This window comes from Thunnus maccoyii, chromosome 12 (assembly GCF_910596095.1).
Source record: "Thunnus maccoyii chromosome 12, fThuMac1.1, whole genome shotgun sequence".
NCBI classification, from domain to species: Eukaryota; Metazoa; Chordata; class Actinopteri; order Scombriformes; family Scombridae; genus Thunnus; species Thunnus maccoyii.
In genome coordinates, this window is record NC_056544.1 from 30,848,136 (window position 1) to 30,870,842 (window position 22,707).

Here is a 22,707-nt window from a genome sequence, read left to right on the forward strand (position 1 = left end):
TAATTAACAGCACAGCTACACACAGCACATCACATACACCCACAATGTCAATAAGAAGATTAATAATGCAAACTTATCAAATTAAAAGCAAGACTACCTGCACTAATGAGAAGACCACAGATGGAGTTTAGACTCAATGTTCACACAGCTGATTGGTCTTTAGTAGAATTTAAATTTTTTAATATATGATATATATTTACAAAACAACATAAACATCAGATGTATTTATAAATAGAGCAAAGAAATGTTTCTTTTTCAGCAAAAATACAAGTGCACATATACACATACACATATGTTGATGTGAACCAAGTTAATTTTCTCTCATATTCCACCTTGATTATCATAAAAAATAAAAATTAAATATCTGTAAACTTTTCTTTGTTTCTTCCTGTACATTTGTTTTTAGCACTATGTGAAAGTTTACTGAGATCTACTGACGACAAGAGTCAAATTAATTGTAGGTATCAATAAACTTGGTCAATATAGTGGATTCTGTGTCTGATTATTTAGATTATTTGAAGCCAAACTGAAATCAATAAAAACATGGATGATTATAAAAGACAGAAACTGTGATGTTTCAGTTTATTGAGAATGTTTCTCTGAATGACTTTGACAAACCTGCCACCCTCTGTATAATGTATTAAAAAGAAAATACACAAGAAAGAAAACATACTGTAAGCACTTCATATCTACCAGGTAACTAATATTTTTACTTAATTGTACACTATTATACAAGTCATGATTAAAATTGGAATTAAAATAGAGCATCAAGATATTAATATTTTACAGAATTTATACTTAGTAACTGTAAATATACTGTATTTATGTGTATGTGTGTGTATTTATGGTTTTAGGACAACTGTGTCTTAAACATAAATTTACAAACAACCACAACACGTCATAAGTGACATTTGTGAACACTGATCAAAGTGATAAATTAGATGAACTGATGAAATGTGATGGTGAGAAAAGGTGAGCAGAAAACAGTCAGTGATGTTGTGGAAATTTTCTCTCGAGAAAGAAGGCACATGGAGACATAAAGAAAGCATTAAACATTGTTACTTGTTGAAGCAGTTGTAAACACTGTACAATCCATCACATCATCAGTAACAATTATACAAATGTCCAAACACAAACAAAAATACAATCATCTTGTATTTTTGGAGAGAAAGCATGTTGTTCAGCTGGCCCTTTCCCTAAAGCCAGCCCTTTCTCTAAAGATTGTGAACTCAAACTAGACAGCTTTATACCTCTCCAGAAGCAAAGCTAAAAACAGTCTGGTCCCTAAATGGACACTTCCACAAACCATTACACCTTCTTACAAACAAGTATGGTCTCTAAAACAGTAGGCTTAAGACAAAGATATCTCTAGCTAACCCCAGAGGTCAGCAAGCAACCCTCAGATAGAAACAGGTTCAAGAGTTCAACTAGCCTAGGAGTAGGATTTCTTCACCAACATGTGTCCCCAAAATGACGATGACATTACATCACATTCAGTTGATGACAAACATTGACTCCTTAGTTTGAAAACATTTGTAACATATACAAAAGATTTATAAAATGATAACCTACTATTCAATTTTCTTTCACATTCCCTCCTTTTATCATTTGATAATCCTTTGTGCATATCAGAACTCAAGAGATCCCAAACTCAATACATTTTCCTTGAAACCTAAACACCTAAACACTTAATCATCATTACATTGCAACAAAAACACTACATCTGATGTAAAATTAAACCTCTTGCAACACATTCCAAAAAGGTAAACATGAGATCCCCTTTTGACAACCCACAAATCCTTGACTCTTCTTACATTAAGACATTCTCAAACATGAAACTGCATGTATTATACAACACTCAGTGTACAATAACTAGATGAAAAGTGTCCCATGATGATGAACAATGTCCCTTGCTCTGATGTTTCTCCTTGTCCCAGAGTCATATACCTGGGTTCGATAGTGACGATCTTACCAAACCTCTCAACACTGTCCCAGAAACTTGATTTTGCTCGTCCCAGCCTTGTGAGAACAACTCTTGCAGTCAGAGTTCAAGCAGGCTCTTCTCAGAACCAGTCTTGCTCAGACCCTTGCAGCCACTAGCTTATAGCAAGTGTTGAATCGAGTCCTTTTGTCCTTGTATTACACCAGGCTTATCCACATGACCCTCCTGGTCCTTTCTGTGGCTTTCTCACAGCCCTGGTGCCCCGAAGCAGCTTCAGTTTTGCTGTCCAAACTCAGTTCAGTGTCGTTCATGACCACATGCCTTCATGTGAAGGAGTTGGGGGAACTGCTGCACAGGGTTATTTTAGACCCTGCCTGTGTGTAGGCCTCTCTGCTTACTCTGTCCCACAAAACCTTTCAAAATGACTTGACACTCGATGACATCTTCAACCGTCCCATTTCGTCCAACCAAACTGTCCAAAGCTCAAACACAGTCAATTAATAACAACATCACAGTTGAAACACGACTTAAAGACAGTTGAAACGGGTGTGGGCCAAAGCTACAGCATGTAATGTCTACCCTTTTAACACACATCATGTTTAACCGTGCAATGCAACAACAAAACAGTCATACACAAATTCTATATCAGAGTTGTAGGTCTCTTCAGTTCCTCACTGATTCCCTCCTGTGTTCCATATTCTAAGCACATCTCCATCATCAGAAAGAGCCTAATCATGTGATGCATCAATAAAACAAACCCTTGTACAACCACTTAAACACAAACAATATTCAATAACTTTGGTTTCTTACTTAAGACCTATTTTTTTATCTCAGATTCCTAAGAGAAGCATGTTGTAGACTCCCATATTGAGGAAATCCTGAATTCTTATGCCACTTTGGCAACAGAGCCATCATAACTCACTTTTCTTTTCTTTTTTTCTTTTTTTTTAAATGTTTTTTCCACTTTTCCATTACTCTCCCGAGTTTAACAACTTATTGCTAACATTTGCTTTGGAAAGTTAAATCTTTTCTGAACTCTCCTCTCATTAACTTCTTTGCAGGTAGGAGCTGCAGACACATACCCGCACAGCAAAATGCAGTAACTCAAACAAAGAAAAACAGTACTGTACAGCACGGACTCGAACCGTACTAAGCGCTTCTTAACAATTTACGCAGGCTCACATATTGATAGAACTCTGATCTCACCTCGTATTTTAGGCCTTTTTGGGGACTCTAACCCCTTTTATTTATATGGCTTTTAGTTACGCAGGCTCACATATTGATGGAACTCTGATCTCACCTCGTATTGTACGCAGGCTCACGTTTGTTGTTCCCGATCTTACCTCGCACTTTTAGCCCAGGGGACTCTAACCCCTATTAGCTTTTATCAAGGACTCTAACCTTGAAAGGGACCCTGGCAGCGGACTCTAACCCTGCCTCTTTTCTGTGCACTTTTTAGGCAAGAGAACACTTTTCTCTCACTTTAGGCAAATTCCCTAGGAATTCCCTCTCTAAGCTTAGAGTATCTATGACGCCATTAAAACTTCAACAACCACCAATGCATGCCTTCGAACTAAACTCCCTTCCTTTCCCTAAGAATTTTGGAGGCAAATAACAAATGCAATTTCCACAGAATTAATCACAATTACCAACAAACCAAAGATTGCTTACCACTGTCCCCATTTCCTGGAAGGTGACCCCAGCCTTCTCGCAAAAAGACCCTAACTTACATAGGTCCCCGAGGTTTCTGCAATCTCCTAGGATCCTGGACAGGTCAACTCTCCCAGGAAAAAGGTCAGTGGGTTAGCATCCCGGACGAGCCCCCAAATGTTGTGGAAATTTTCTCTCGAGAAAGAAGGCACATGGAGACATAAAGAAAGCATTAAACATTGTTACTTGTTGAAGCAGTTGTAAACACTGTACAATCCATCACATCATCAGTAACAATTATACAAATGTCCAAACACAAACAAAAATACAATCATCTTGTATTTTTGGAGAGAAAGCATGTTGTTCAGCTGGCCCTTTCCCTAAAGCCAGCCCTTTCTCTAAAGATTGTGAACTCAAACTAGACAGCTTTATACCTCTCCAGAAGCAAAGCTAAAAACAGTCTGGTCCCTAAATGGACACTTCCACAAACCATTACACCTTCTTACAAACAAGTATGGTCTCTAAAACAGTAGGCTTAAGACAAAGATATCTCTAGCTAACCCCAGAGGTCAGCAAGCAACCCTCAGATAGAAACAGGTTCAAGAGTTCAACTAGCCTAGGAGTAGGATTTCTTCACCAACATGTGTCCCCAAAATGACGATGACATTACATCACATTCAGTTGATGACAAACATTGACTCCTTAGTTTGAAAACATTTGTAACATATACAAAAGATTTATAAAATGATAACCTACTATTCAATTTTCTTTCACAGTGAGCATGTGTGCAGTTGGTGGACGGTCCCTTGTTTCTGAGGATCATCAGCAGAGAGAGTCCACAGCAGTACACCAGACTCTTCACTATCAGCACTGTGTACAGCACACAGAGCAGCTTCACCTGGTACTGAGATGGGACAGGTGGAGGAAGAGCAGAAACCTCTGAAACAGAAAAAAAAACAAATGTCAGTGCTCTGCTCCTCTGCTCTCTCTGACAGCGTCTCCAGATGAAGCTGAATCACTGCTGAACACAGTCACCAAGCCTTCATTACCTTGTTCTGTTTGGGCCACCACTGTTTCCCCCTCGTGCTTGACGTAGCAGCGGTATTTATATGTGTAGAGAGCATCCCGATCAACCACCCTGATGGCGACAGTGTGTCCCGGCTCTCTGAGCTCCAGCTGCTCTCCCTCAGCAGAGGGCAGATCCTCCAGCGGGCCGTTCTTCTTCTGTCTTTTCCAGGAGAACTGGACCACAGGAGGAGACATGGCTGAGGCCAGACACAGCAGGGAGCTCTTCCCCTCCAGGTGGGCTCTGGATGCTGCTGGGTACAAGCTCACCACGGGCTTCACTACCTGCTCAACTGAAGTTTGACAGCAGCAACAAGCAGCACAGACACACATTCACACAGTCAACAGCAGCTTACAGCACTGCACTGCATTCAGTCTGATCCTGGAAACTACATGATCACTAAACTACTCATCAATACACCACAAACATCATCTACTGGACACTGTATCGATAATCATATCAAACTAAAGCATCATGGAAGCTCATCATATGTCATATATAAAGATTAAAACATCATTTAACACTTTATCAATATTTACCACAACATTAGTTACTAATATAATAGAGTTTATAAAATATAAAATATATCATGACATAACAGCCTCGTATAAAATTCATTTGCTAATGATTATAATGGTTTATATAAAATGTATTTACCACCATATACTTGAATTAATAAAAATCAATAAATAATTTTAACATGAGTTTTATCTTTTACTTAAAACAATATTACCACCACCATGACTACCATGTTCAGATACGTTTAATATAATATAATATAATATAATATAATATAATATAATATAATATAATATAATATAATATAATATAATATAATATAATATACTATGATGACATTTGTCTTAGTGAAATTTAAAGTAATAGTAATAGTTTTATTACTCGTTTAAAATATATTATATTTATGTTACATTTGTAAATGATTATAGTGTTTAAATGAAGTATATTTACCAGCATATACTTTACTCTAATCAGACACACAATACATCAATACTTTTAACAACTTTTTAAAGAGTTTTAGTTTTTATATAAAACACAATTACCACAACATGTTCAGATATATAAATAAAATATAATATAATAATATAAATATAATTAAATCACAACATGTAAATTATCTGATTCATTATATTTTCTATCAAACACTTTCTAAAATATTTTTTTACATTATATATTTGACATTGTGTTGATTTCATAAACCAATATGATTTATATTAAATATGGATTAAGATATACAATTATACATTTTATCTATAAATTATATTTAGCTTCATCACACATTTAAAATGAGTTTGCCTTCATGCATTAATTTATCTTCCACTAAAAGACATATTTATCATCATAAACACACAATTATCATGAGATACATTTTACCATTTACAAATATATACTGTATATTTAACACACAATATATTTATCACTATTTGTTTCTAAAATGACATTTAGGAACATTTATTAAATGATGTTTCACATCATATATCATCTTGTTTTTAATAAACAGGAGCTGCTGCTGAATCAGTGAGATTATTAAATACTGTTTATTTGTAACATTACTGATATCAGACTTTTTGGCTGTAAACAAACTTTGATGTGATGCATAAATAAAGAAGAACTTGTGGTGTGCAGTGAGATTTGAAGCTCTTTTCAGGAGTTATTGATTAGTTTTATGGAAGAATGGCTGCATCAAGAATTCTCTACTAAATATGAAAAAACTAACATGTAAAGCCTGAAGCAGCAGAAACTAAAACTAAAAACACATTTTCAACTTGTTCAATAAAACAACTGAAGGAAAATGAAAGTTTAGTCTTACCTACATACAGTTTAGTTCCAGAGCCAAAGATGAAGTACCAGTATCCTCCCACAGTGAATGAGACTGTGACAAAAACCTGTCTGCTGTTGAATGTGTCAGCTGAGGTGAACGAATCCAAATTATGAACCAGTATCATATTTCATCTCCATGATGTGTTTCTCTAATGTTCATATCAACATGACTGTCTCTTCTTTTATTTGATTTTAGCCACATTAGCAGTGTGACTATATGGATGCTAATGTCAGTCGGTTGGTCGGTCCACCACTTAAGTGCAGATCCACTGGATCTGATTGTGGATCAAAGGACGGATGGATTGTTCATTAAATGTTGTGCAGACGTTCACGGTCCCCAGAGGATTCAATTATTTATTTGACTTGATTGATTCTAACTTTGAATGTAGCGCCACCAGCAGGTTGACATGTTTGGTCCAGACTGAAATATCTTTTCATCTATTGGATGGATTGTCATGTAATTTAGTAGAAATATTCATGTTCCCCTCAGGATGAATTATAATAACTTTGATCCTCTGACTTTTCCTCTAGCGCCACCATCAGGTCAACATTTAAACTCAACTAAGAACTCATTTAAAATCAAACTGACATTTGTAATGATGCAAATTACTTAAAGCTGCTATAATCAATATTTTTATAATAACCATGATGTGTCAGTGTGTAATGTGTTGGTCGTGGCTCGTAGTGATGAACCTACAGAGAATTATCAGTGACTCTGCAGCTCCTCTCGGCTTTATGGAGCTTTATAGTGAGTTTCAGCTCATTGTTTATCTGTCCGGCTGCAACTTTACTGTTTTGTTAAATAAAAAAATGAAAGTTCAAAAGTTGTAAAGTTCACATTTGAGGAGATTTGTTGAGTATTATGAACTAAACCAAGTTAGGATGACATTAGTACCTGTGCTGCCATGCAGGTACATTTTCATAGGAGCCGTAGTTTTTGTTTGTTTGTCAATAAATTGATGTTTAACATTTTGAATCACATAAAGGATTAAATTTCTAATAGTAAATGCTGTAGTGGAGCCATTTGTCTTAGAATATGGACAGTAAACATCAGAACCTGTGGTTAAGGTTTAGTTAGGTTTTGGTAAAGATCATGGTTTGGGTTAAAATGACTTCCTCCTTAAGATGAGGGGAGCTGCGTCGTCATGGTTACAATAATAAACACGTGGTTAAAGTTAGGAAATGATGGCGGTCGTGTTAAAAGAAACAAACAGTGTCTGCTGTCGTTTCTCTTGTGAAGACAGTCTCAGCTGCTCACAGAGCAAAATCCATTTACATTTACCACATTTCTGTTGAGGGGAAATTGTCATAAATCCAAGAATTGTGTTGAATCTTTTACTAAAGTGAAATTATCTGTTGAAATCTGCTCAAAGATGTGACGTGAAGAATGCTGCCTGAAGGCTTTTATTGTGAAAGAGCCACAGGAAGTGTTTTCATTAACAGCAGATTATTATTGTGAAGGAGGAATGAACTTTATTCCAGCAGCAGGTCAAAGAAGACCATTTTTATCTTCATCTCAAACTTTCAACTCTGTCAAACATCTTTTTCTATTTATTATTTTCTCAATTTTTGTTATTAAATCAAATGTTAATAAAGTTTCACTTTTGATCTCTCCATTATTTGTCTCTTTTATCTGTGTTATATTGTTGTTTGTTTGTTTGTTTGTCTTCATCTTGTTGTATCATTGTGCTTCTGTGTTGCTCCTTTGTTCTCACTGTGTGGAACAACAGGAAACCTGCTGAAATAGCTGATAAATAATATCAATGAAATATAATGTTTAAATCAAAATCCTGACACCAACAGACAAACATTTAGTCCTCAGCTCAGTTTGTTTGTGACTCTGGCTGAGATGGAGGTGAAATATGTGAACCTGGGCTGTGGTTTACTGCTCTCTTCCTGTCACAAACACTGTTTGACATCTGTTCATCTGGAGGTTTTTGTACAGGCTGCAGGGATCATTTCTCACTGTGGGTATCATCTTTCACACAGGAGCAGTAGTAGGTGGCTGAATGTGAGGGTTGAACTGTCTGGATCTTCAACTCCCAGCCTTTTGGTTTATTTGGAGCTGAGAAATCACCTTTCTGAGGATGATTGTCATTTGATTTAACTTCACTGGTATTCCTGTTAATTGCAAGAATATATGTGAATGTTTCTGTGTCTTTCTTCTGGTACCACAATATCCAATCACTGTCACACTGGTCAGTTCCTCCACAGCTGAAGGAGACTTTTTCACCAGCTCTCCTGGTCAATGTTAAATCATCCTGAATCAGCTCTGCTGCCATGGCAACCAGCACTGTAGAGAAACAGACACACAGATGAAGGTGAGTGTGACAGTGTTTGTTAAAGGTTGAGTTTGTTGGCTCCTGATTGGCTGGAAACACTCACCTGAACACAGACAGCACAGAGCAGCAGCTGGGAGGAAAAGCATTTTGTGCAGTGGTGTTTCCTCTGGTGAACCTGGGGAGAAGTGGCGCTCTGATGCAGCTGAGGCCAAACAAGGACGAGCTGTGAGATCAGACGAGGGCCACGTGGTTTCTAACAGCTCCTCAAACCTCCCATCAGCCCCTGCGGCGGACAGATAAGGCTGCTGCTGCTGTGTGGTTTTCCTCTGAGTGGAGGAGCAACAGGCTGCACACAGTTACCATGGAGATGGACGTCACTGACACATCACTGTTTGATTGTTCACATGTGTTAATGTGAGAATTTACAGCTCTATTCAAATATTTACAATCATTACAGCTGCATTTAAAAGAAGCAGAAACACAAACTCATATTAGTTTAACAGTGAAAGTGATGGAGAGCAGAGACGGACTGATATTATCTCAACTGGTTTTTAAAATGATTTGACTCTTATTTTTTAATCATATGTTTTCCTCCACGTCTCTGTTTCTCTGTGTGCTTCACTTTCACTTTCTTCATCTTGATTTTAATCTGGCAGCAGATCAAAAATCTGGGACACAACAAAACACAAAAACATTCATGGAACCACAAACACGTTCAGGTTGGTGGTGAATTTAGCAACACAGATTGTTCTCTGTTGTTTGTAGAACAGATGTGATGAAAATAAAAAAAAACTACAAATCCACAAAGCTCCTCCTGAACTGTGATTTTAACCTTTAAATGTTCCCCTTATATTTATTTAATCCACTTTAATAAATGAATTGAATTTCCTGCATCATCTGATGGTATCATGCATTCATTGACGCTCTCTTTTAACACTGAGTTTAGACACATTTCCTCAAATTTCATCCTGACAGATTTGATATTTTTGGAAACTTTTATTATTATTCTTAATAATTCTTCATTCTAAATATTCTTTTATATTGTTCCAGCATTTTATTAGACTTTAAAGCTGTAGTTTACATCTGATTCTCCACTTTATATTATATTACCTCTGTCTGCTCTGTGCTGAGCTGTCAGTAATAAAACCTTTACACTGCTGCCCTCATGTGGCTGCAACAACACATTGCTTCTACTACTACTAGTCTCTTCAAACTTTTGTTTTCATGACCCCAAATGTGTATAAAGAGTAAATATATCATATATATGTGTATGTACAGAGAGACAAACAGAGACTCCTTTCATGTTAGTTAGATATATTCAATTCTTATTCTATATTACAAAATCTACAGTAAGACAAAATGCAGTTTGTTTACAAGTAACTAGACAGATTATTGAGATTATCACACTTGAAAATGACAATTGTTGTAGAACATATTAAAAACAATATAAATATACAATTTATTACAATTAAAATCACTGAAGGATAAAAAGCAAAGTCCAAATACTGTGTAAAAACACACAGGTTACTATAGATTTGAAGTTTTCACCACTTGGGGGCAGAAGAACTCCACAACAAGCTAACAAACTCCTCTCTGACATATTATGGTCTGTCTGCTGTTTGCTGCTGGGCAGGTAGTGTACAGTGAGTTTATCAGAAAACAGCTGCTGCTGCTGGAAACACTGAGACTGAAGCAGACAGGAAATGTGCTGCAAAACCACAACTAGGAGCTAAAAGAGGCTAAAAAGCTCATTTAGTCATTAGATTCATTCTTAATATAAAACTATTGATTAGTGGAGCTTTAAGATATACTCCCTAAACTTGTTCTATCACCCTCGAGGCCTAAACTGAGTATAGCGCCCCCAAAAGGTGTTATTTGTCAGACTCTGACCAGTCACCAAGCCTTCATTACCTTGTTCTGTTTGGGCCTCCACTGTTCCCCCCTTATGGTTGATGATTCATTGAATAACAAAACCCAAATTAATAATACTATTCATATTTTATGAAATTACGTATACTAATTTAATAATTAATATATTTTATTTAATAATATAGATTTTATATTTAATAGTTGTATTACTTTATTGTTGCTGTTTGTTTTATTATCAGTTTCTCTCATGAAGTTGTTTTTGTTAATAAAACAAACCAGTTTTTAAATTGTGGTGTTTCTGAAATCTTTCATCTTCTTCTAAATTGAGGTTTTTACCTGCAGAGTGTTTAAATTCACACTGTAAGAACATTTTTAACATTCACTTCCTCTCTGCAACATTTAAAAAAATACATCCTACATTTGTTATCATCAATCAGAGCAGCAGAACACAAACCACACTGAGACAAACAAGTCATCTTTACTTGTATTAAAAAGAAAATACACCAATAATATAAGAACACAAACAGTCAGACAATAACACAATAAAGTTTCAAACGTGTATAATCAAGCAACATCAGCAGCTCGTCAAAGCAGATAATGCTGTTGTTTTTCTCCCAAAAACCTCTTTAATGTTTTCACACTAGAAAGCTCCTCACATAGAGGTGATAACCAACTGATGACAGTTATTTCTGCAAGTACTTTACCCAAAGGACAATTGGAAATCTGAGCCCAAAAGCTGCTGAAGCCTTTCTTGAGTACATTTATTATTTACTTTTAAATTTATGTTGCAAACATCAGCAAAATCTTCTAGTATCTTTTATTGACTGTAGAAATCCTAAGTGTAATATTTAATGATACCAAAAATGTAAAAATGAAAAGAAGAATAAGAGTAAAGGCAATAATTATTTTGCTTCTAGCAGTGCAGGGCTCATGAGTTCCTGGGTTTATTTAATTAAAAAGTCCTTTTACTGTAAGAATAACTTATTTGCATGACCATGATCTTCTGACAACTGAAGGTAGTTTAGTTGACAAATCAGACGTTCAGATCAGAAAACACTCATATGTGTTATATTTGGAGGATACTGACAAACAGCCCCTTCTGTCATTTATGTATGAGCACTCGGCAATGACAAGTGTAAACTGTAAAGCAGTGATGGAAGAAGTATTGAACTGGTTTACTTAAGTAAATGTACCAATAATACAGTATAAAATTGTCATGGGTTCACCCTCTTGGTGACTATTTTTCATGTTGTTCACCTGCCTGATCACTAACTCTCCTGTGATTGCAGATCCTGCCACATCCATCTGCCCTGCAATCACCTCATTCCCCTCACCTGAGTTTCCCCACTCATCTCCTCACCTGGATCCCATTAGGCTCATCAGTCACTCCTTATATACTGGTTCACATTCACATGCTCCTTGCCAGATTGTCTAGTGTGTTTGTATAGCTTTCCAGCATTTCTTTATCTGTCTGTCCGCTCGCCTGTTACCTGATATCCTGCCTGTTTCCCGGTCTTGAGATTTGCCTAGTCTCTTGGAGGTTGTGACCCCTGATTGTTTTTTTTGGACCGATTAAAGAATATTGGACTATGCTCCTGTCTCTGAGATTGTGCTTTTGGGTTCCGAGGTTCAGAGTCGTTACGTAAAATACTACTTTTGAAGTAATGGTTTTATTTTCAAAATTACAGAAGTATTATTCACTAAATGTACTTAAAGTATCAAAAGTAAAAGTACTCTTTATGTAAATTGGCCCCACACTGTTACATTGATCATATACATATATACAGAGCCTGTGAAAAGTATTCACCACTCTTGAAATGTTTCATGTTGTATTGTTTTAAAACATGGAGTCAAAGGGGATTTAATGTGGCTTTTTGTACACTGAAAAAACACTTATATGTAAAATGAAAATAAATCCCTATGAAGTGATCTAAATGTATTTCAAATGTAAAATACATCATCAGCTTTACTAGTAAAATCTAAATCTGAAAAGTAACTAGTACTTATAGCTGTGAAGTAAATGTAGTGGAGTAGAAAGTAAGTGGAGTGGAGTGGACGTATAAAGACGCATAAAATGGAAATACTCATGTAAAATACCTCACAATTGTTCTTTATTACATTCCTCCCCTGCTGTAAAGTGCACCTTTGCTAAAAGTTCCAAAAAAGAAAAAGTGACAAGACCTCCAGATGTGCGGCCTTTGTTGGTGGCTGGGCTCAGTTTGACTGTGTGGGTGGAGGGCTCAGTGGAAAAAAGGTTTACAGACAACAAGAGAAAAGACCCACATGACAAATGAGAGGGAGGGAAGTTCATGAGTGTACAGCAGCAGGTATGAATCTGTTCTCGGCGGTTATTAGGACTCATATAAAACTGTTGACAGCGAATCAACACTTCCTTTCCTGCAGCAGACGGGCCGTGTGGGTTTCTGCTCAGCCGTCTCCACACTGTTCACTGTGGTTTTTCATTGTATTAACACAATGACGGTTACAACCATCGACTCTGGTTAAAGTATCGTTCCAGGAACTTCAGTATGAATTCAGCGCTCGCTGTCTCAGTTTTAATCTGTGTTATTAATGTGTGAGAGAAGCAGCTGAAATCCTAAACTCAGAGCTGAGAAACTGACATCATTAAATAAAGGGAGACGTTCAAACTCCTGCAGTCTGCTCAGGTCCCACAGTCTGTACTGAGTTCACAAATACATTACTCAATACGTTTAAACAAATAGATCAAAATAAAATGGTTGAAACTGTGATTGAGGTGCTGAACATCCTAATAATAATAATAAATAATGCATGACTAATATTAAGAACCCAACTTAAATCATATTATTTAAGATATTTTTATTAAATATAAAACACAAACAAACATATGTGATATATATTTACAAAGCAACATAAACATCACATGTATGTAAAAAAAAACAACAACTCCTGTTCATTTTTAATGAATAGAGCAAAAAAATGTTCCTTATTCAGAAAAAGAACAAATGCACATATACATCTGTTGGTGTCACATATTCCACCTTATTTATAATAAATGATTAATTGAATAAAAAAACCCACATTCATAATAATATTAATATTGTTCATAATTCCATGTACTAATTTAATAATGAATGAATATTATTTAATAATAAAGATTTTATATTTAACGGTTGTATTACTTTCTTGTTCCTGTTTGTTTTATTATCAGTTCCTCTTATAAAGTTGTTTTTGTTAATAAAACAAACCAATTTTCAAATTGTGGTGTTTCTGAACATTAACTTCGTCTCTCCAACTTTTAAAAAGAATACATCCTACATTTATTATCATCAATCAGAGCAGCAGAATGAATAAATAATTATAATTTTCTTATAATCGTATTATATGTAAATATACCTATTGCTATTGTCTTGATAAAACTGCAAGAGCTTATCAGTATTTTGGTGATTTAGAAAAAAATCAAAACACACATCCATCAGTTTGACAACATTCAGGCTTCAGCGCAGACTAATCAAGCCGCGGCATGATTGTTTTTATAGCAGCTGTAGCTTCAAAGCAGCTCTCTGCTGTTTCTTCATTTGTGTAAACAACAGTGTCTTCAGCATAGAGTTGTACATCCACACTGAAACAATTATAAAAGATGATCAGTATACAAGCTAAATAATCAGGGGACCCATCACCGAACTTGTTGGCACACCACACCTACTTGCTTGTATTTAATAGCTACATGTTTATGTTTGTTTGTCTTTACTTTGTTGTTTCTGTTTAGCTGTAAGCTTTTCTTTGTATCTTCCTGTACACTTGTTTTTAGCACTATGTGAAAGTTTACTGAGATCTACTCACGACAAGAGTCAAATTACTTGTAGGTATCAGCAAACTTGGCCAATATAGTTGATTCTGTGTCTGATTATTTGTATTATGTGAAGCCAAACTGAAATCAATAAAAACAAGAATGACTATAAATGACAGAATCTGTGATATTTCAGTTTATTGAGGATGTTACTTTGAATGACTTTGACAAACCTGCCACCCTCTGCATAATGTATTAAAAAGAAAATGCACAAGAAAGAAAAAATACTACAAGCAGCAAAATCAAGCATCAAGATAAAAATATTCTACAGAATTTACACTTAGTAACTGCAAATATACTGTATGTATGTGTGTATTTATAGTTTTAGGACAATTGTGTCTTTAACGTAAATTTACAATCAACCACAACACGTCATAAGTGGCATTTCTGAACACTGATCAACGTGATAAATGAGATGAATTGATGAGATGTGATGGTGGGTAAAGCGAGCAGAAAACAGTCAGTCAGCATGTGTGCAGTTGGTGGACGGTCCCTTGTTTCTGAGGATCATCAGCAGAGAGAGTCCACAGCAGTACACCAGACTCTTCACTATCAGCACTGTGTACAGCACACAGAGCAGCTTCACCTGGTACTGAGACGGGACAGGAGCTGCTGGTGGATCTGCTGGTGGAGCTGCTGGTGGAGCTGGTGATGGTGGAAGAAGAGAAGCAACCTCTGAAACACAAAAGGAGTCAAATGTTTGGAGTTGCAGTGAGAAATGTCAGTGCTCTGCTTCTCTGCTCTCTCTAATAGCGTCTCCAGATGAAGCTGAATCACTGCTGAACACAGTCACCAAGCCTTCATTACCTTGTTCTGTTTGGGCCTCCACTGTTTCCCCCTCGTGCTTGACGTAGCAGCGGTATTTATATGTGTAGAGAGCATCCCGATCAACCACCCTGATGGCGACGGTGCGTCCTGGCTCTCTGAGCTCCAGCTGCTCTCCCTCAGCAGGCTGCAGATCCTCCAGCGTGCCATTCTTCTTCTGTCTTTTCCAGGAGAACTGGACCACAGGAGGAGACATGGCTGAGGCCAGACACAGCAGGGAGCTCTTCCCCTCCAGGTGGGCTCTGGATGCTGCTGGGTACACGCTCACCACGGGCTTCACTACCTGCTCATCTGAAGTTTGACAGCAGCAACAAGCAGCACAGACACACATTCACACAGTCAACAGCAGCTTACAGCACTGCACTGCATTCAGTCTGATCCTGGAAACTACATGATCACTAAACTACTCATCAATACACCACAAACATCATCTACTGGACACTGTATCAATAATCATATCAAACTAAAGCATCATGGAAGCTCATCATATGTCATATATAAAGATTAAAACATCATTTACTACTTTATCAATATTGACCACAACATTAATTACTAACATAATAGAGTTTATAAAATATAAAATATATCATGACATAACAGCCTCATATCAAATAGATTTGCTAATGATTATACTGTTTTATGTAAAATATATTTACAACCATATACTTTACTCTGATCAGTAAAAAGCAAATCATTATATCAATAATTTCATAACATTCATGATATTTTTTTTCAGAAAACAGTTTAAGATTTCATATAAAACACAATTACCACAGCATGTTCATATGTATCAAATATAATATATCATTTTTAATTTTTTCTTTGTAAAGTTGTTTTTTTCATTCATTGAGATATTTTATTGCAAACTACATATTCATGAACTACATATTTTTTCACACACTTACAACAGCTTGTTCTGATATGTTAAATATTAATATAATATAATATAATATAATATAATATAATATAATATAATATAATATAATATAATATAATATGATGACATTTGTCTTAATAAAATTTAAAGTATAGTTTTATTACTCAGTTAAAATATATTATATTTATGTTACATTTGTAAATGATTATAGTGTTTATATGAAGTATATTTACCACCATATACTAGACTCTAATCAGACACACAATACATCAATACTTTTAACAACTTTTTAGAGAGTTTTAGATTTTATATAAAACACAATTACCACAACATGTTCAGACATGTCCAAAAATATAATACAATAAAATATATTCTTAATGAAATTACATCATGTATATAATCTGATACCTTTTATTTCCACCATATACTTTCCGCAATGTTTTAAACATTATATACTTGAAATTTAGTTGATTTCATATAGTAATCTGATATTAAAAATTATGATTAAAAATGTATTTAGCTTAATTACACATTTAAAATTAGTTTGCCTTCATGCATTAATATGTTTTCCACTAAAAGACATATTTATCATCATAAACACACAATTATCATGAGATATATTTTACCATTTACAAATATATACTGTATATTTAACACACAATATATTTATCACTATTTGCTTCTAAAATTACATTTAGGAACATTTATTAAATGATGTTTCACATCATATATCATCTTGTTTTTAATAAACAGGAGCTGCTGCTGAATCAGTGAGATTATTAAATACTGTTTATTTGTAACATTACTGATATCAGACTTTTTGGCTGTAGACAAACTTTGATGTGATGCATAAATAAAGAAGAACTTGTGGTGTGCAGTGAGATTTGAAGCTCTTTTCAGGAGTTATTGATTTGTTTTATGGAAGAATGGCTGCATCAAGAATTCTCTAGTAAATATGAAAAAACTAACATGTAAAGCCTGAAGCAGCAGAAACTAAAACTAAAAACACATTTTCAACTTGTTCAATAAAACAACTGAAGGAAAATGAAAGTTTAGTCTTACCTACATACAGTTTAGTTCCAGAGCCAAAGATCCAGTAGAGTTTCCCTCTCACAGTGAATGAGACTGTGACAAAAACCTGTCTGCTGTTGAATGTGTCAGCTGAGGTGAACGAATCCAAATTATGAACCAGTATCATATTTCATCTCCATGATGTGTTTCTCTAATGTTCATATCAACATGACTGTCTCTTCTTTTATTTGATTTTAGCCACATTAGCAGTGTGACTATATGGATGCTAATGTCAGTCGGTTGGTCGGTCCACCACTTAAGTGCAGATCAATTGGATCTGATTGTGGATCAAAGGACGGATGGATTGTTCATTAAATGTTGTGCGGACGTTCACGGTCCCCAGAGGATTCAATTATTTATTTGACTTGATTGATTCTAACTTTGAATCTAGCGCCACCAGCAGGTTGACATGTTTGGTCCAGACTGAAATATCTTTTCATCTATTGGATGGATTGTCATGTAATTTAGTAGAAATATTCATGTTCCCCTCAGGATGAATTATAATAACTTTGATCCTCTGACTTTTCCTCTAGCGCCATCATCAGGTCAACATTTAAACTCAACTAAGAACTCATTTAAAATCAAAGTGACATTTGTAATGATGCAAATTACTTAAAGCTGCTATAATCAATATTTTTATAATAACCATGATGTGTCAGTGTGTAATGTGTTGGTCGTGGCTCGTAGTGATGAACCTACAGAGAATTATCAGTGACTCTGCAGCTCCTCTTGGCTTTACGGAGCTTTATAGTGACTTTCAGCTCATTGTTTTTCTGTCCGGCTAAACTTTACTGTTTTGGTTCACTCTCAGCGCTCTCATAGCGTCATTTTGGGCCACAGCAGGCAGCTGTTTTCAGAGCAAAAGCTGTAAAAAGCCACTGTACACTACCTGCTCAGCACCAAACGGCAAACAGACACAGTTAGCTGTAGACTAGCTGCTGAACATAATGGAACATTTAGCAGCTAAAGAGCCAGATATTACCCTCAGGAGTTGGTAGAGAGTAAAAACAGAGCTAAAAGAGAGTGAATATTGGACTTACATTCACCAGGTGGACAGAAACACGACTCCAAATGAATGATAATGTTGCTCCGTAACTGCTGGATGTGGAAATAAGCAAGTGTTTGCTAACAAGTTCAACATATCAATTTAAAAGCTGATGATGTGTCAGTGTTGGTCACTACTTGTTTCTGATGAAAAGTAGAGGACAAAACATCAGTAAATGCAGGTGTAAAATCCTTCCCTACAACTTAACATTACAACAGTATGTTGTGTGGTTCACTCCAGATGTTTAGATAAGAATGATGGAATAAAATAAAATATTATTCTTGTTGATTACAGTTCAAAATTTGTAAAGTTCACATTTGAGGAGATTTGTTGAGTATTATGAACTAAACCAAGTTAGGATGACATTAGTACCCGTGCTGCCATGCAGGTACATTTTCATAGGAGCCGTAGTTTTTGTTTGCTTGTCAATCAATTGTTGTTTAACATTTTGAATCACATAAAGGATTAAATTTCTAATAGTAAATGCTGTAGTGGAGCCATTTGTCTTAGAATATGGACAGTAAACATCAGAACCTGTGGTTAAGGTTTAGTTAGGTTTAGGTAAAGATCATGGTTTGGGTTAAAATGACTTCCTGGTTAAGATGAGGGGAGCTGCGTCGTCATGGTTTACAATAATAAACATGTGGTTAAAGTTAGGAAATGATGGTAGTCGTGTTAAAAGAAACAAACAGTGTCTGCTGTCGTTTCTCTTGTGAAGACAGTCTCAGCTGCTCACAGAGCAAAATCCATTTACATTTACCACATTTCTGTTGAGGGGAAATTGTCATAAATCCAAGAATTGTGTTGAATCTTTTACTAAAGTGAAATTATCTGTTGAAATCTGCTCAAAGATGTGACGTGAAGAATCCTGCCTGAAGGCTTTTATTGTGAAAGAGCCACAGGAAGTGTTTTCATTAACAGCAGATTATTATTGTGAAGGAGGAATGAACTTTATTCCAGCAGCAGGTCAAAGAAGACCATTTTCATCTTCATCTCAAACTTTCAACTCTGTCAAACATCTTTTTCTATTTATTATTTTGTCAATTTTTGTTATTAAATCAAATGTTAATAAAGTTTCACTTTTGATCTCTCCATTATTTGGCTCTTTTATCTGTTAAATTTTTGTTTGTTTGTTTGTTTGTCTTCATCCTGTTGTATCATTGTGCTTCTGTGTTGCTCCTTTGTTCTCACTGTGTGGAACAACAAGAAACCTGCTGAGATACCTGTGTATAAAAGGCTCGGGCATTTCTGGGTGCTTATCACTTTAATACTGACATCATCTGGTTATAGGAGATGATGTATGTACCTCACTAGCGGTATTGTACTTGTGTGTGGAAAGAGTGAGTACTCAACAGTGTGTATCATGTTGTAGTTCAAGTTCAATGTCCTGTGACGTTTCCTTATTTCTTTTGATCATCCTTATTTCTTCCTGTGTGGTCCAGTTGTGATATTCCAAGTATTCAATTAATACAGACTCAGTGAATAGTCCTGTGGATGATCTGACTAGGGGCGGGACCCTGGAAGCACTTATTGGTCCAAACCAATGGTCACAAGGAGCTCCTTTCCTTCTCCAAAACCCAGAGAGGCTCAGCACAGAAACTCTCGAGGATCAAGAGGCCACCTTCTGTGGGGTAACAGTCACCTCACCTACACCTGTCTGGATGACAAGGTGTACAACACCTGGCAGGAGCTCATCGATGCCCCAGCTCAAGAACTCCATGGACAGACTCCTCCAGTTTTCCACCCAATGTATCATCAAGCACATATGATTGTTCTTCAGCGAGCCCAACAACAGTCATTTCCTGAGGACTACAAACTCCTTGCAGCAGGGAAACCTGTCTCATCTGGGATTCGCTTACTTACTTTAGCTCCTGAAATGGACAAATCCACAGGCTTCATAAGAGTGGGCAGTCAGCTAAAATGCTTAGAAAGTCTAGATAACTTGACATTGCACCCTGTTGTCCTGGATGCCTCACACACAGTGGATTGTTTTGGGCCCATGTTAGTGAAAGTGGACAGACACCATAAGAAATGCTGGGAGATTATATTTAAGAGTTTAACAACCAGGGCAGTACACTTAGATCTCCCCAGAAGTATGATGTGGCTGCTTACCTGATGGCCCTGACGTGGTCCATCACCCTGCAGAGTTGTGGAGGGACCAAGGGACCAACTTTAAAGGAGTAGAATGGGAACATAGACAGGCCTTTGCATGCATAGCACCAACCTTACAGAAACAACTCGCCTGCCAAAGGATTAAGTTTCAGTTTAACTCCCCAGCAGTCCGTTCCGTCAAGTCTGCACACCTGTGTGGGGGCTCAATCTGTTCATGAAGAGGTCTTTCAGAGGTGGATCACTCCCCCAAGTGGTCTATCCTGAGATGGAAATCCTGAGCCTCAGATGTTGGAGGCATTCACAGATTCTCGCTAACCAATTCTGGTCCAGATTCATTCATTCATTCAAAAAAACATGTCAAATACCAGTATGCAGGACAGTTACATCACTATCTCAGTCTCTCTCCTCTGCTCTGCTGGTCTGCAGGGCTGAACGAGGGAAGTCACAACCACCTGCTACATGATGCACATTTCCTAATTTGGACATCACTCCTGGAGTTGAGGGTGTTCCCCAGAGATAAAGCTGAGCCACTGACACTCTGTGTTATGGGTGTATAAATAGGTAGAGGTTTGCCTGCAATAAGGTGACGAGTAGTTTTCGCTCAGTAGTCAGCGCAGTTGTCTATGACATGGGAGACTCCAGTTCGAGACCAGGTGTGGGGACCTCCTTTAATTTTCTAAACTTAAAAGCGTAATAAAAAGAACAGGGTTTTTAAGCGTCTCTCCACTTTTATTGGAATAAAAATACAAATACAAATAATGTTGCTGCCTCAACAAATATAGATACAATTTTCTGAGGAGTAATATTCTCATTTGTATGTAATTAGGTTACTATTCTGTTAAAAGTGGACACTGCAATGCTTATTGATATATTTATGTTTAAATAAGTTTTGGTGGTTTGATTTGGTACAGTGATATGTCCTGTTGCTGTCAAGATGCCAGTGCATAATGGGGATTTATTTGTTATTTCACTGATGACAATACTAGTGTTGAACTGCACTAATAAACACTGCTGAAACAAAATACAGTTCGGAGAAGAAATTACATCTCCTCATCTTCATTCCTGTATCCTCACCGATACACCATCCTGTTTACTGTCAAACCTGAACGAGCTAGCCCTGCCTAATTAGCTCAATAACAACCTGATAAGTAATATCAATGAAATATAATGTTTAAATCAAAATCCTGACACCAACAGACAAACATTTAGTCCTCAGCTCAGTTTGTTAGTGACTCTGGCTGAGATGGAGGTGAAATATGTGAACCTGGGCTGTGGTTTACTGCTCTCTTCCTGTCACAAACACTGTTTGACATCTGTTCATCTGGAGGTTTTTGTACAGGCTGCAGGGATCATTTCTCACTGTGGGTATCATACTTAAAGCAGGAGCAGTAGTAGGTGGCTGAATGTGAGATATTAACTCTCTGGATCTCTAACTCACAGCCGTTCTGTTTATTTACAGCTGAGAAATCATCTTCCTGAGAATGATTGTAAGTTTTCTTTATGGTACCCTTTGTCCTGCCAATACGAAGAATCCTTATGAATGTTTCTGTGTCTTTCTTCTGGTACCAGTATACATAATTACTCTCACACTGGTCAGTTTCTCCACAGCTGAAGGAGACGTTTTCACCAGCTCTCCTGGTCAATGTTAAATCATCCTGAATCAGCTCTGCTGCCATGGCAACCAGCGCTGTAGAGAAACAGACACACAGATGAAGGTCAGTGTGACAGTGTTTGTTAAAGGTTGAGTTTGTTGGCTCCTGATTGGCTGGAAACACTCACCTGAACACAGACAACACAGAGCAGCAGCTGGGAGGAAAAGCATTTTGTGCAGTGGTGTTTCCTCTGGTGAACCTGGGGAGAAGTGGCGCTCTGATGCAGCTGAGGCCAAACAAGGACGAGCTGTGAAATCAGACGAGGGCCACGTGGTTTCTAACAGCTCCTCAAACCTCCCATCAGCCCCTGCGGCGGACAGATAAGGCTGCTGCTGCTGCTGCTGCTGTGTGGTTTTCCACTGAGTGGAGGAAAAACAGGCTGCACACAGTTACCATGGAGATGGATGTCACTGACACATCACTGTTTGATTGTTCACAGGTGTTAATGTGAGAATTTATCAGCTCTATTCAAATATTTACAATCATTACAGCTGCATTTAAAAGAAGCAGAAACACAAACTCATATTAGTTTAACAGTGAAAGTGATGGAGAGCAGAGACGGACTGATATTATCTCAACTGGTTTTTAAAATGATTTGACTCTTATTTTTTAATCATATGTTTTCCTCCACGTCTCTGTTTCTCTGTG

The 22,707-nt window shown here is 36.7% G+C and overlaps 1 protein-coding gene and 1 long non-coding RNA gene across 2 annotated transcripts; one reads left to right on the forward strand and one right to left on the reverse strand.

Moving 5' to 3' along the window:
• Positions 1–221: 221 nt before the first annotated feature.
• LOC121908934 lies at positions 222–14,882 on the forward strand. The gene is made up of 3 exons (XR_006099323.1): positions 222–366; positions 12,683–12,685; positions 14,404–14,882. It is a non-coding gene; the product is annotated as an uncharacterized LOC121908934 (long non-coding RNA).
• An 11-nt stretch (positions 14,883–14,893) lies between these two features.
• On the reverse strand, positions 14,894–22,328 carry LOC121908911 (immunoglobulin lambda-1 light chain-like). Its single transcript, XM_042429238.1, has 5 exons — positions 22,187–22,328; positions 21,782–22,094; positions 17,242–17,288; positions 15,285–15,593; positions 14,894–15,152 (listed from the first exon to the last, which is right to left on the reverse strand). Exons 1-5 carry the CDS (start codon positions 22,227–22,229, stop codon positions 14,938–14,940), a joined length of 927 nt encoding a protein of 308 aa, XP_042285172.1. The 5' UTR covers positions 22,230–22,328; the 3' UTR covers positions 14,894–14,937.
• Positions 22,329–22,707: the final 379 nt, after the last annotated feature.

Bases quoted from the DNA above. Each gene is read 5' to 3' on its own strand.
- LOC121908911 (XM_042429238.1), bottom strand. From the start codon at position 22,229: ATGCTTTTCCTCCCAGCTGCTGCTCTGTGTTGTCTGTGTTCAG. The intron at 22,095-22,186 runs GTGAGTGTTTCC...GTTTCTCTACAG, and splicing joins TCTGTGTTGTCTGTGTTCAG to CGCTGGTTGCCATGGCAGCA. The intron at 15,594-17,241 runs GTAAGACTAAAC...GTCAAACTTCAG, and splicing joins TGGAACTAAACTGTATGTAG to ATGAGCAGGTAGTGAAGCCC.